The sequence below is a fragment of the Fusarium mangiferae genome, assembly GCF_900044065.1.
Source record: "Fusarium mangiferae strain MRC7560 genome assembly, contig: FMAN_scaffold030, whole genome shotgun sequence".
NCBI lineage: Eukaryota > Fungi > Ascomycota > Sordariomycetes > Hypocreales > Nectriaceae > Fusarium > Fusarium mangiferae.
In genome coordinates, this window is record NW_024573950.1 from 6,366 (window position 1) to 21,190 (window position 14,825).

Sequence of the window (14,825 nt, forward strand, 5' to 3'; positions counted from 1 at the left end):
GAGTTGGTGAGCATCCTAGAAAGGTCGACTCAGCTCTGCCTGGTAAACATACCMGGCTGCTATACGATCAACTATCATGGAAAGAGGCCAGCGTGCTGGCTCAACTTAGAACAGGAATGGCACGGCTAAATGGATATCTATATCAGATCAGAGCGGCGCCATCGGACGAGTGCCCGTGCGGGCGTGCGAAGGAAACAGTAGAGCACTTCCTCTTCCGATGCATAAAGTGGACGGCACAGCGCAAAGATATGATGCTGCAATGTATAGAAGAAAAGCGCAGCAACCTCTCTTTTCACTTGGGAGGCAAGGCAGCATCAGATGGACAAGAGTGGACACCGAACGTCAAAGCAGTACGAGCCACAATCCGATTTGCGATCGCCACAGGTCGCCTGGAACAGAGATGACAACACCACTACTAACTTATACCAACAACTACTACCCTGTACAACTACAAGCAGGTACCGCTTCAGCCGCCGACGATAGGAAACTGAACACTTGGAGGAAATGGTCTTCAAGCTGACCTGCTACTACTAACTGATACAGGGATCTAGAAGGAGAGACAATGGAGAGACAGAAGAGAACAAGGCAGAAAACATAGGAGCTCGGCGAGATCAGGGCAACCCGTAGCGAATTGTGTGTATTATTAGCTCATAGAGCCCTCTGGGCGTTGGCCTACCGGGCGTAATAGACTTTGTGTGTGTGTGTGTGAGCTAGAGCGGGTCAGTCAGTCACGCGGGGATACGGTCAACAAGGTCAAAGTCGAAGGCATGAACAGAAAAGTTGTAAGGTCTAAGTAGGTCTATGGAATCCGGATAGAATTTATACGTAAGATGCAGTCATTCACCCAGGTCGCTGTCTGCCCTCCCTGACAAGCTTGTTTGTCCTCATCTTGGTGTTTGTCCTGATGATTGACAGTCACGTGGCCTGTTTGCGTCACAGTCTCACAATTGACAAGGACATTGCCAGTAAGCAAGTTTATTAAATCACAGAACAGGTCCAAAGAACCGATGTCAACAAATTACTTAAGACTATCCCAGTTTTGAACTACATAGGACACCAATAGCCATATATAAGGGCTTTCTAAACCAGGACTAATTATCCGGTTCTGTCCAAACACAGAACAGAAGGCCCAGATCCGTTGTGACATGGCGGCTTCATAAAATTGAGTAAGATAAAACATACAGCACATAAAAATTAGTCCATGTTACAATGGCAAAAGGTCACATGAGCTTGAATCGACTTGTAATGTCTTACTACGGAGAGTTGCTAGGATATATAGACTATGCACTCGGGCTTGCCAAAGTCGATCCAACTTTCCAATAACCTGCCAACACCAACCCTTCGGTAGGAACTAGTGCTGAGATCATCAGAGGGCGCAACGAGTAGAGTATAATACTCTAGGTCCTGTGTCGTGAATCTTTCATCCTTTGACTTTTCGCTTCCGACAATAACGCATAGCTTACGTACACCTGGCGGCGACGTTCCTTCGTCACAGATGACCTTTCCCTGCGCCTCGGCTAATTCCAGATCCAACATTTCCCTTGCTTGGGCAGTAAGATCAATTCTTCCATCTAGTTCTCCTGTATGCAAAGAGAACGAGGTAGAGTCTGACGTCCATAGTCGTCCATGGCGATTGAATCCTTCCTTCTGCGGTGTTGTATGTCCATCGAACATGGTCAAAAGGGATGTCAAAGTATGTGATGGGTCCTTCGTAAGCTTTCCACGACCATGTTGGAACCCTGAACTTCTGATCACGGGGAAAGTCAATCAATTTCAGACCATCGCTTCGTTGTATATCCCTCGTCCATAAAAGGCTGCGCCCAAAGAATGCTCCATTGAATACACCGTATCCTCCTTCGGTCTTGAAAGCACTGACTAGTCGTTGTTCTAGCCCGGCTATTGCTATAGGTCGGTCATGGATCTTTGTGAAATCGAGGTTCGAATATTGTTTGTACAGTGATTCATAAAAGCGTATTTTCGCTCCTCTGGTCGACTTCATAGCTAACTTGGGAAAGCTGGGATCCCCAAGGTATGAGGCCTGGCTGCTACAAGGCCAAGGTAAGCATTGAAGGTTATAGAGAGTTCGCTTGCAACTTCCTTGGTCAACCTTGTCAACGTATCACAGCGCACGCCTTGCCCGCACTCCCAATACGTCTGATTCTCTGTGAAATATATGGTCCTTGGTGCAAGAGCACGCTCTTGCAGGACCCATCCACGTTTCTTCAGCGACCCCTCAATCACATCATGCTGAAAGTCATCAATTGCTTCATAGACATAAACTGGATCATGGGAAAGGTACCCATCCAGTCTCACTACTTCGCGTTGAGGCCTTTCCCACAAAAAGCCACGTGATGTTCCGTTGGCGCAACTTGCGGCAATGACGCAATATGCCGAGCTGAAGACGGCCTCAATTTCTTTGGCTTCAGTGTCGAAGTCCCCATCAGGTCCCTGCACTATACATAACGAATCGATCCAGATGTACGAGACACCAAGTGCTCGAGTCACCTCGATTGCATGTCTGAATGTGTTCGGGAAATCCTTAATATCAATACCGGCACTTAGTCGACTGTTAAGGTTGTTTTTCGTGGTGCAGAAGGGGTCGTGCTCTTTCCCATTGCCCCAAGGATGTGATAGTGCGATGTATCTCAACTCACCTCTCTCGGGGCATACGGCGTTCACTGCCTCGCGAAGGTAAACCTTCGAGCTTCTACCATCCGCCAGACCAATGTCAATCAGGCGAGTTGGGACTTGAACACTTGATCTGTCTATGGGATGACATTCGGCATGATAAAAGTCACAATCTTGAAGCCATGTCATGAGAAGGTCGTAGTACGGGACAGTGTTGGGTTCAAAAAGCTTAGGTAGTCCAAAGTGGATATCATCAGAGTATAGATAGTTCTTCTTTGACTTATCTGCTTTCTAGAGTCAACTGAGGGTACCATTGCATCTGGCAACGTTTTACGCACCTGAAGTTTTAGAAAGAGAGAGTAAGGGTATTTTCGATTTGTCCATGACAAGTGAGGAGTCAGATCTCCGGATATGCACAACCTCCAGGTCGTCATAAGCAGTTAGGGGAATAGAACGGTAAATAGGACTGTGTAGTGCACACCGCTGAATCTTGGATCTCATAGTCGCCAGAGTCTCCCTCAATACGGGCTCCTCGCTCTGATAGTCAAGTTCGCTGCATTTGTCACATAGCTTTGCTATTTCCTGGGACCTAGTTATGCTGTCCATAATCGCTGTCTCGTGACGCTTCAGAACTCCAAGCGAGATAGTTTTATCTTCCATCCGGTTCCAAATGTTATCGAACTGCCCAAGTCAGATTCACAATACTATACTAGGGCGTGATATTGTGCTTACTGCCTATAAGATGAAGTCATGCTTAGTAAGAGAAAGACTCTGGCCCTAGGTTTATTATGTAGACTTACAATCTTAGTAAGTTCCGGTTAGTTTCGAAACACAAATCTATTAGAGCATAATTAAATATTGCTTACGTGCTATAAAATCAATCTGTGTCAGCCGTTTTATTGTCAACAAAAACATTACAAGTACTTCTCACTTACACTCTATAGAATACAATAATGCATGGTGAGCAGCGTTCGTAGGACTATATTTTAGCAGGGATGTAAGCCATGTACTAAATTCAAGATTAGCTAATTGCTGGCCAGCTCCTATCCTATAATCTCACTTACAGTCTATAGTACAAGCGTGATCAGTTAGCCATCTGATGTCACCTCCAATTTACCGCCAATTTATCTACATCCTGTTTTGTATCAGCCATTGCCACCATCAATCAGACCAGTTGATGGTTTTGACGCCGAGCATGAACTGGTTGACAGGAAGCTCTGCCTACGAACCTTTCCGGACGAGGAGCGGAAGCTTCGTTGCGACTTTTACCCGAAGACAGGTATTTACCTCCATTATGTTCATCCTCGATGGCCATTCTCTTAATCTTTTGCAAGGCCTTTTCCAAGTCATCTGCACTGGCACGACATCGCTTGATGCCGTCCTGACTCATGTTTTCCTTTGGTAGATCAATAACGAGAAGCTTATCCTTCACCAACGTGACGAGATCTTTGATCACGCTTGGAGTAGCACGATTGCATTCCGGGCCGACTTCCAAGATGTGGCTAATCCATTTTCGCGCCGCGTCACTCACTTGAGCTTTCCTTGTGCTGAGATCGCCTGTAAAGTACAATGTTTCTCGATAGGCATTAATATCCTTCCCCTCGTCATAGAAGCTTCTCAGTCCCTCTTCATAGCCATATAGAAGCCAAATCGTGTACTCGAATATGATGCAGCCCATGGACCATATATCGTAGCGGCGTGAGCGAGGCACCCGAGAGTTCATGGTAGTGATGACTTCAGGTGCCTCGTAGTGAGAGGTTGTATATTTCTACTGGGTTGGGTCCTGTCTCTGGGTAGTGGCGAATGCGTGTTGCTTGGCAAGACCCAGGTCGGCGTTTTTGAGAGTTCCAAGCCAGGGAGACTCTTCACTCTGTAAAATGGAGGATTTTATCGGGCTTGAGGTCTCCATGGCGCCAGTGCTGCTCTTCACCGTGGTCGCTGGAGTCATAATCGTCGTCTGAGCTTACTCTCTCGAAGCGTATCTTTGGAACAGTCAAGCGACCTCCTTGAAAGTGCCCATGATGTCCTGAAGGTTACCATGGTGCAACGATGTAGCCAAAAATAGATTATTTGCATCCTTGCATATAAAGTCTACTAATTCTGGCTTCGCATTCGACAATAATAGCATTATCTTGTCGGGTGCCACAAGGCTTTTAATCTCGCTCTCAGGAAGAAAGCTTGTTTCGTTAATTAAGCTATTCTGGAGAGAATGTCGATTGGTGTTGCGCAATCAATTGAGCTTTGTTTTGTCGGCGGGTTGGTTCTCCCTGAAATCTGTCTTGGAAAGGCGTTTTGCTGTGTACTCATTTTGTCGATAGTTCTAATTATTAATTGCAGCTAAAGGAGAAAAACCTATTGCAATTGGCGATATTAATTAGAAGGATGTTATTATAAATGCCTGGGGTATTGCCCTCTAATATCTAAGGCATTCCGGTTCTAAGGTACTGCCATTAGATCCAATAAAGGTATTATTAAAGAAGGTAAATTCTATAGAATTCCTTCTCTAAGAACTGATATTAGGGAGCTGATAGCGTCCCTGCAGTTTTTGTGTAGCTATATAGCCTGCAGAAAATCATGCCCTAGCACCGCACTAACAGTGCGTGCCAAGAAAGAATTTTTACACGAGAGAGTTGCCATAGCCTGATTTTTGGGGAAAAGTCTCCAGGTCCAGGGTACAGTAATCGCTACTATGGCTCCCATTATTTGCCCTCTTCCGGCAGTAAAGACTTGAACTGGTTGGGAGATAAACCACAATGGCGGACAACGAAGTCAACTGGGAGCAGCGTGTGTCGTCATTGATTATTCTCTTATTCAGTCGAAGCCTCGAAGGTCTCTTTCGCCAAACACCCCGCCTTCGTCGTCACGGTGTAGCTGAATTAACAATAGGTCAGATGATCTTTTTGAAGGTCTAGACTCATGTGTAAGTCAAACCACCATGCCATATCACCTATCACCTCCAAGAAAAGCAAGAGTTTCCATGCAGCTACAGAACATAGAAACTAATAGCTGAAGCATCTCTTGGCCGTTAAGTGGGATGAAAGGGCCGCATGGTAGCGCCGCTTTGACACGGGACGGCTGCTTTAGCCAGCCACAATCCATAAAGTGAACAAATAGCGCGAGGATCCCCTGTCTCGCTTAAACAAACAAGCCTAAAATGGCATTAGGGAAGCCTTTTTGGGCCAGCCTATACGGCGCCTCCGTCTCGGAAACCAGGGTATAGAAGGTCTCGATCGAATTCCATGAAATCATCGGTGAGGCTGGCTGATGAAAAGCGATATTTAGCGTCAGTCAAGCTACTAGTGCTCGGGCAGGTTAAAGGGCTAAGACTTCGATCTCCACCAAACAAGCAGCCGACGCCAGGTAACTTAGCATTGTAAGCTTCAGTTCTGTCCGCTCCGTTATGGTTCGATCAGCTGCACCGGCAGTGATTCCCCCGCATATGCAGTCATCAATCACCTTTGATCTTCACATCAACCGGTACATGAGCCCTCTTATCGGGATGCTCTCGGTTTCTGTGCCGAGCAGGGTTCTACCCCGCGAATAGTGACGACTCAGTGCCATTTTCCGCAATCGTCACACACAAATTGCCAACAATAATATTTCAGGATGGTTTATTGAAATATTCTGCTGAATATCCTGCTTTCAATTAATTCACAGGCTGAACCTGTTTCCGCTTGCCTGGGCTGAGACTTTCCTATGTCTGAACAGCGTCTTTCAAGGGTATCAGCCAGCCACGGACAGCCGTATATTGAAAGCTAGTCCACTTGGTTAATTATAGTTTGAACTATTAGTATTAGTTGCATCAAGAACCTTTGAGTCCAATCAGATATCACAAGACAAATCATCAGGCAGCTGAGACACAATAGTTCCGATTTCCTATTATCTGTCTAGGCGTGAACATTGCGATATAATCGGAGTGTTATTAAAATCTCAGCGCTTGAGTAGATGTGTATATAAGATGGATGTCCTCATGCATGGAATTCCCTCCCCAGACAATATCGATCACTTCCTTTATCTACAAAGCCCCTCATTCAACGCCACGTAAAAAGTAGATCAATATGACTACATTCGTCAATGTCAATCAGTCTGTAGCACTAAACAACAATGTTGCTGCTCTGTTGCTTATTTACAACCCGCCCGCATATGCTAATCCCAGCCAAACAAATGGCGTGAATACTACTGCTTTTCCTGGTGTCTTGTGCCTTCCGGATATAAATCCGTATTTGGGGGCAGTCGGTTACATCGCCAACGTTGGAGTGATTTGGAGGGGTCCTGTCAATGGTAAGCCAGCCGTTCATCGCTATCTTCCATCTAGCAGTCATTTAACTTCTATTCAGGCCAGGTCTCCCTACAGATTCTAAACAATGTGACTGAGGGGGCTGGTAAATCAGGGCGGACTGAGACCTTCACGGTTGGCAAGTGGTCGGATCTAGATATTGGCGCCCTCGAAGAAGCTGCATCTTCGATCCGTAAGACACTAAATGTCCCCGACGGCATATCTGATGAGGTATGTCAATTGAGATTTGGGAACTATAGCAGCAAGCTTATTTGTTTATAGATTCGCGATGCACTTGCTAAGGTTCTTGATGCAATTGAAACTGAATTGCAGAAGAAGTTAAGCGGATGAAGGCTACGACTTGTGTTACGACCCAACAGGATATGGCGCTTACGTCACGTGCACCCCACAAAATTTCACCAATCAGGCATTGACTCACGCCACATTGTAAGAAAACCAACCGTGAGCCGCCCCACCGACTCACGATGGACTCACTATTAAGACTCACGACTCACCGTGAGCCCGTCTCCCTAAACCGTGAGCCACCAACACATAAATACATTCATTTAGCACTAGATAGAACTTAGCTCACCAGCTATCAATAAGACTTCTTTACATCAATAAGCCTAACACGCATTACTTGATCATTAAGAGACGTGACACCCAAGCCAAGCTCAGTATACACGCCCTACGTTCTGCAAACATAAACCTAGTACGGACTAGTTTCCCTGTTTGAAACCACAACCGTCACATACATGATAAGTGAGTGCAACAAACAAGCGAGTGCAACAAAGGATCCCACCATGCTAGATAGAAACAGCTTTACAACACAACAGATGATGAAAAAAAGGTAAACTCAATCACTACATTCTTCTAAAGGCGTAGCGACAACTATTTGACAAGTTCTTGCGTTATGTACTGTCTTTCCGCAAGCTCCACAACGCCTTTCCTTCAATTGTGTAGACCCTTCTTCACAACCGATTCTCGATGGTCCAGCCATTGCCTGCGCATTGACATCAGTCTGATTGATTGCTTGCCTTCCTTTCTCTACTGTCATCACCCCTCCTTTCTGTAGCTGTTTTCTTTTTGCTCTGCGCCGCCGACTTAGTGCCTCGCTTGCTTGTTCAAGGTCTTGGACCCTGGCCTCTAATAAGGCAACCTTGTGCATGGCTATCTTTGTCCCCTTCGAGGAAGACCTCAATGCTTCCAAAATTGACTCAGGGGAGCTACTTTTATGCCTTTTAATTCTACTTTCGAGGTATTCGAGCTGAGAGTGGGCCTCAAGCACCGTCCTTGGCGTCTTTGAAACCCACAAGGGGTCGAAGGGCTAGCTGCCTCCTCTGCAGGCGTCGGTGTCCGTAGCTGCACGTCAAGCTTTGAAACCACATTTTCTGGGTCGAAAGGAACAAGACCAGCTCCTCTGAAAGCTGCCTTGATATTTTTCTCCGTCATTATGGCTCGAAATGCGGCGTGAAACGCCGGAAAGAACTCGGTCTTGGAAACGTGGGTCACAGAGCATCGGATCAGATGCTCTATTTCTGGCACATAAGCCTTCTTGAGCAGGCTGAAGCACACCAAATCGAGAGGCTGTAGCAGATGAGAAGAATGAGGTGGCATACAAAGCGTGATGATCTTATTCGCCTTGCAATATCTCTCAAAGTCAACCGAGTGGTGACTTTCATGCCCATCCAGGATCAGAAGACGGTAGCGATTCTTTGAATGCTTAGTAGTACACCTATCGAAGTGCTTGAGCCATTCCAGGCCTATTTCGTTATCGGTCCATCCGTTTGGAGACGTTGCGATAGCCCAATCGCCTGGGAGGTTACTCCCTTCGTACCAGTTGGCGAGGTGATACTGGCCCGCACCTATGATGAATGGTGGGATCGTTTGGCCCTCAGCATTAATTGCTAGGGTAGCTGTAATCCATTCACGATTTCCACGCTGCACTGATTTTGGTCTTCCGCGCTTCTCAGCACCGGTGACGACCATTCCGCTCGCAATGACTCCCATCATAAAGCCGGTCTCATCAAAGTTGTAGATTTCATCTGACCGGATGCCATACTTTGCGATTACATTCGCTACGAGCCTGAACCAGTTGCGAATCACGGCCGGATCTTCGCATTTAGCTCTCTGGTAGTCATACTTACGAAAAAAACGTGTCTTGAGCTCTTTGTGACGCCTCACAAAGTTAGAAGCCCATCGCTTGCCGACGGGTGACGCATCGCGGTCGGCGAGCAGTCTATTAGCCATTTCTTCCACACAACGCAGTCGCGGGGGAAAGCCTCTCGAATCTAGGTCAAGAATAAACTGAACTATGATCTGCTCCTCTAGATCAGATAGTTTGCGTGATTTCGGGATGGAATCACGCGTGGACAGGATGCCCTTCCGTCGGCGATACAAAGTCCAGTAGTGGACCTGGTAGATGGCCGCGGCGCGTCGGAGACTTAATTCTGGGTCATTCTGAAGGGCTTGAAGAGCAAGAAGCATTCTAGCCTCAGTATCTGGGTTTGACATGTTGAGTGGTTGAGAATTAATTGGTTGAACCGGGAAACTACACATTGCGGGATTTTTTGTTGCACTCGCTTGTTTGTTGCACTCGCTTATCATGTACGTTAGAGCCTTTTCTGTTCTGATGTATAAAGTAGGAGACAGAATGTGATGTTATGCGACCGGCTGAATTGAGAGTATGATAGAAAACCTGTCCTTATTTCTAGGCGAAAAGTTTGCGTTGGGTAGGCCTAAATAAACGCCTAACCTAGAGGCGGTGCGAGCCGCAATTAAATTTGCAATAGCGATGGGGATATTAAACCAAGAGCGAGAAGGAGCTTGATCAGAGGAAAACAAAGTACGCTTAACACTAAGATGACAACAGCTCACTAAAAGTAAATAGTCCCAAGTTGATAGACCATGCTTCAGCTGCTGGAGATGAAGCACCTGGAGATATGACGCTGAACATTCGAAAAAGTTGGCCTTTAAGCAGCAGAGTTAAGCAAGCGAGGGCTAGGAAAGGAACAGACGAGAAGAGCGGGTCTTCCTAAGGCGATCCGGATAATAGCGGAGAAGCGCAACCAGGTTAATGTAGTCGCCTCATCGATACTACAGAACGGGCAGCTTCGTTCGGTTACCAAGAACGGCACGGGGCGTGCAATGCTGGCCGTTTCAGAGAGTCCGTTTTCAGAGACACAAGATTTTAGAGCCAGGTAGTCTGTACGCCTAATACCACCCACGGCTATAGCATGTAATCGCGTGGGTTTACGACAGGTCCATATTCTTGTATCAAAAGCCCGACTCGAGGTTAATAGACTATCCCCCCAGCCCTCTTGACGATGCTCCTGTATCACCTCCGTCCTGCACCAAGTATTTAATTCATAGAGATAGAACCCGCGCTATCTCATCTGTCGATAATTTGCATGATCTTTCAGAGCATCACACTACGTAGAGGTAGGGCGACAAACACGTCCAACAAACAACTTCGAACTGCTACTCTGATTCTTCTTAGGGCCCGTGGCGAGCGCAGATATTCAGAACACCCGTCCAGACTTGAGGCTTTGTCAGTAGAAATGCTTACCTCCATCATCCAACACTTGTTCCATCCAATTTCTGCCTTCTGTTTGAATCTCCTGCTTTCCCGGGTTGAGAAAGCAGAGCATCTTTTTCTTCCGATACCTTTGCACCTCAAAGGACTCGCTTGCGCCTGCCACTACTGGTCCTGTAGCAGTGGTAGACGACTCGGTCGCAATCTTTACGGACAAGTTTGTCATAACACGTACACACTGACTCTTTCCGCTCCGCACCAGAAATCCATCCCTATATCGAACCAGCATCGGTGGACTTGGGCCAAAATGGATCTCGACAAGGTACTTGAACACGAGGAACTGCCCTTGCTGGTGCCGCATGTTATCTCAACCATGTCTAGTCATGTCCGTATGAGGTTTTATGTGGAACGAGATCGAGCCCTTTTTAGCTTCGACTTATCTACAAATGCAACATTTACGTTCTCTTCATATCGTTACAGTAGACGTCGGAGTAAATAAGAGCTAAAATTCGGGAACGTAGATCACGGCTATATCGGGCCTTGCACCTGCTTGCAGCCGTAGACGTAACGCACAACCATGTAGCTATGAACCTCCGGGTTGCGTATCGCTCTGCGCATGCTCATGAGAAACACCTGGTACTCATCTCGGGGCCATTGGACAACATCGTGCCACATCATGAGTGTGTAACCTATAGGGCGTGAGAGATCGGTCAATAGTCAAAGAGTGGAATATCTCACCCTCCAAGTCGTTCTCTATTGTGAACTTAACGAATCGACCAATCTCGGCGAGTTTTGGGTCCTTAGGCCAACCACCAACAGGAAGCTACAGAACACCGTTTCAGTCTCAAGAACAGACAAACAACAAGCTCTAGAGAAGAAACGCACCTTATAATCGACCGTTCTGATGTCTCCCAGGCCAGCCTCTTCAAACGCTTTCTGCTGCAAATCGTGCACAAAAAAAGGGTTGCCTAGAATTCTGCTACCATCTTCAAAGAGCTTCTGGCAGGTTTTGAATACAGGCTCCAACTCAGTAGTTCCATCGTCACTGCGGAACGTAATATCGGCTTCACCGGACTGGACCCAGCCTCCCGGAGCACAACAGCGATACGCCTCTCTCAATAGAGTGTTCCAGTCTTTGATAGCGCCAAAGAGGTCTCGCATATGGATCAAGTCAAAGTGATTCTCCTTCCATGTCCAGGATAGACTTGCATCGTCAATTTCGAATCGAACGTTCGGCGGGACCCATTGGGGTTGGCAAGGGGAAAGGTCTGTGCCAATGACTTCTACATCGGGGTATCGGTCGGCGAATTCACTACAGTCTGTAAACAGGTGGCATACGCGGACATGTTCGAATGTCATACATCGCCCAGATGCCTACGAACCCGTCAGTGGGGATCCAAAGTAGCAACGGTCAAGAACTCACCACTTCCAGTCCCAACATCTAGAACTTGCTGCGAGAAGCGTTATAAAAGTCAGCACAAATACTTCCAACCAGCTTGAGTTTTTGTGAGAACGTCCCACCTGTGTAGAGTCTGTCTTCACAGGAGCGAGAAACAATTCGTTGTCCAAAAGAAGCGTCAAGTAATGGTGCCTGTTTGTTTAGTTAGGATCGCGTCACTACGCCTTGAGATGTAAAAGATGTAAAGCCGCACGTTAAGTCCATTGACTCTAGTTGTTGATCGTCGTTAGGGAAAAAGTAGTTTGAGGTGAATTTGTCGCTGTGGTACGTGCGTCCTTGGCTTCGGCGGTACTCGAGGATACTGGCAGAAACTGAGGCGGTTGAGCTTTCACTGTGAGATCTGTGAGTAACGCGTGATATGAACTATCATGATGTCCACTAACGCATCGGTTCCAAGAGAAGAGTCAACATCCCCTTGAGAATCATGCTACTAAAAAGTAAGTACTGTCCTCAAAGTTCAGCGGGGCTGAAGGACGGACATCGAAATCGTCTGCAGGGACAAGTTCGTTCTGAGCCGGCGGAGATCTTGAGGGGGACTCAATAGGTACAGTAGGGACAGCGACCGGTGTTGACGCCACGGCCGGTGTTGTGTTTCCTATGGATTGATTTGACATGATCATGTAACGAAGGTGAAAAAAAAAGATACAGCAGTACAAAATGAAAGGGTGGAAAATAAAGAGCTTAAAGAAGATGCATGTTAAAGAGTTGAGGGCTTTTTTGCCCGTCCTCTTTATGAAGTGGGGATGACCCCTATCGTTAACGCCGGTCCAATGGATGGGGTAACGGCCCGGGCGGCCAGTGGACTTAGTCAGTTGTCAAATTTATTAGAGAAATTGGAGAAGTTGGAGCAGGACTCCACAGTAAGAAACGGGCGCAATCTCAGAAAAACGATTGCTCAGACATCTTGATCAGTGAAGGTAAGAATTCATTGTATAGCATGGTGGTCGATCATTAATTGTTACGGTACGCTACATCCTGTCGCCCCAAAGATTATTACGGGCGCTACGTTTTGCTATCTCCTTCCACCCTCGAAGTCCTCCCCGCATGCACGGCTTCGAGCTAGGTCTTGGGGGCGTGTGGTGCAAGAGAGAATACCAGTGCTGGGACTGGCTGGAGGAAAGGGATGAGAGCGCCGAGCACGGGTGCGTCTGTCGAGTTCCTTAAAGCTCGTCGATTGAGGCTGATCTTCGAGAGTCTATCGTAGAACTCGGGGGGATACTCCCAGGACCCCCAGGCTTCACGTTCGATTCCGCTTCTTGTCGTAGCCTTCTTCGCTAAAAGGTCAATGTTGGCTTGCGAAGGCCCGTCGTCACGCTGTCGCTTTCGATTCTGTGGTCTTGCCAGGAGTGGCTCATCGCCGAGAGTCAAAACGGGGATGGGCGATGAGGAATGTAGAGGTCGTCGCGCGTGTTGGTTGTTTGCGTTTGAGCTGGCGCTGCAGGCAATGGTGGTGGTGTAGGAAAAGGTTTTGAAATTTTGGAGAAGGAATGTTCCGTTGCTATGCGGGTCGGCACGTTATTCCTCCGGCACGCCGTCAGCCTACCATTAACCAATCCCGGCTTGAAAGTGACCAATCTAATTTAAACAGGCATCGTGAGCGCCGATCATCTGAAGCAGAACCAGAAGAAGAGCATGAGAAGGCGATGGTCGAATGCCCTACATGATCGGGCGTTGAAGGATTCAATTGAGGGTAGCGCGCGGGTGAGTTTGATTGCTTTAAGATGCTGCCTTCCATCAGCTCGGAAGGGGGCAGTGCAGAAGGATTTTGATTTGAGTATCCTACACGGTCGTGGCCGCTTTTATCCGCAGCTATGCCCGGCTAACACTTTGCCTTGTTGTTGAAAGGCCAGCTGTCCCCAAGTGTCCCGTTTTGATCCTCATTCGCTATCTATGATCTAAATTGCTTCCTTTCTGTTGGAGAAATCCGGACTCCCCGCCTCTTATTCCTCCATCTTCTCATCCACTTGCTGTTGCTTCCAAGAATCTATCCTTCGTGACTTCGTGCTGAGGCTCTGTCGGTGTTCATGCACCATGCTGCGCGACCATAGTACCTACAATCTCCCCGCAGCTGTCGGCTTTGTCTATAAGATGATCTCACTTATTAAACCCCAAGGCTCTTCGAGTACATCAATTCCATTTCTTTCTGTTCTTGTTGCCTTCAGCTGGGTTCCTATGTGGCCATCCTCTGTAAGATGTCGAGGGGTCTAATTGCGGATTTTTATCCCTGTTGGAATATAACTCCACTCACATCATCATGTGCTCTACCTACGGCCTAGGCAGGGGTGCTCGTTTTGCACAACTACCAGTGGTACAGCCCTTAATATGCTCTTCTCGTATCGGCTTAAGCCGGAACTATTTCTGCGAATACATCTTAAAATTCCATCCTAAACAGCTTAAAAAAAAGAAATATATCCAAAAAGTAAGACAATCCTTTATATACCTCGTGTGACGGGTTGGTTCCCAACTGTGGATAAACTAAGCCGTGCTAGGTTTATTGTTGGCAGATTGCGTAGGGCGTGGTGCTGAGCGTTGTCGAAGTGTTAGGTCTCTTCATGGTAGATCAATGCGTGTTGAACTTGATCAATGTAAAGAAGTTGTATTGATAGCTGGTGAGCTAAGTTCAATCTACTTCTAAGTGAATGTATATATACATGACGTGGTCACGTCTGGGTGACCGTGACGGTCACTACAAGTGATTGTGGTGTTTACTGGGTGACCATTGTGGAGTGGACATCGAATGCTCTTAAGGGTGTGACAGTGACCAGTCCTGATAGGATTAAAATTATGGGTCACACGTGAGGTAGCCGCGGGGTCGTAACATGCTAGTCGGATTGAAGGTATCTAGGTCTAAAAACATCTATATTAGCGAGAACGAAATTTTTGAAAACAACAGCTATTTACAGCGCCGCAACACCGTTCCGAAAGGT

At 47.1% G+C, this 14,825-nt stretch overlaps 6 protein-coding genes across 6 annotated transcripts; 1 reads left to right on the forward strand and 5 right to left on the reverse strand.

Moving 5' to 3' along the window:
* Positions 1-1,266: 1,266 nt before the first annotated feature.
* On the reverse strand, positions 1,267-1,674 carry FMAN_15402 (uncharacterized protein; the record flags this gene model as incomplete). The annotated part of the gene is made up of 1 exon (XM_041826120.1): positions 1,267-1,674. One exon carries the CDS (start codon positions 1,672-1,674, stop codon positions 1,267-1,269), a length of 408 nt encoding a protein of 135 aa, XP_041691433.1.
* Positions 1,675-2,001: 327 nt separating this feature from the next.
* FMAN_15403 (uncharacterized protein) lies at positions 2,002-4,351 on the reverse strand (the record flags this gene model as incomplete). Its single annotated transcript, XM_041826121.1, has 3 exons — positions 2,002-2,915; positions 2,967-3,309; positions 3,854-4,351. The coding sequence occupies 3 exons, from the start codon at positions 4,349-4,351 to the stop codon at positions 2,002-2,004; spliced, it is 1,755 nt and encodes a 584-aa protein (XP_041691434.1).
* A 2,335-nt stretch (positions 4,352-6,686) lies between these two features.
* Positions 6,687-7,255, forward strand: FMAN_15404 (uncharacterized protein; the record flags this gene model as incomplete). The annotated part of the gene is made up of 3 exons (XM_041826123.1): positions 6,687-6,909; positions 6,966-7,135; positions 7,187-7,255. 3 exons carry the CDS (start codon positions 6,687-6,689, stop codon positions 7,253-7,255), a joined length of 462 nt encoding a protein of 153 aa, XP_041691435.1.
* Positions 7,256-7,875: 620 nt separating this feature from the next.
* Positions 7,876-9,418, reverse strand: FMAN_15405 (uncharacterized protein; the record flags this gene model as incomplete). Its single annotated transcript, XM_041826124.1, has 2 exons — positions 7,876-7,907; positions 8,218-9,418. 2 exons carry the CDS (start codon positions 9,416-9,418, stop codon positions 7,876-7,878), a joined length of 1,233 nt encoding a protein of 410 aa, XP_041691436.1.
* Positions 9,419-10,967: 1,549 nt separating this feature from the next.
* Positions 10,968-12,512, reverse strand: FMAN_15406 (uncharacterized protein; the record flags this gene model as incomplete). Its single annotated transcript, XM_041826125.1, has 7 exons — positions 10,968-11,128; positions 11,178-11,262; positions 11,325-11,751; positions 11,863-12,030; positions 12,092-12,229; positions 12,282-12,325; positions 12,378-12,512. The coding sequence occupies 7 exons, from the start codon at positions 12,510-12,512 to the stop codon at positions 10,968-10,970; spliced, it is 1,158 nt and encodes a 385-aa protein (XP_041691437.1).
* Positions 12,513-12,957: 445 nt separating this feature from the next.
* FMAN_15407 (uncharacterized protein) lies at positions 12,958-13,633 on the reverse strand (the record flags this gene model as incomplete). Its single annotated transcript, XM_041826126.1, has 2 exons — positions 12,958-13,227; positions 13,442-13,633. 2 exons carry the CDS (start codon positions 13,631-13,633, stop codon positions 12,958-12,960), a joined length of 462 nt encoding a protein of 153 aa, XP_041691438.1.
* Positions 13,634-14,825: the final 1,192 nt, after the last annotated feature.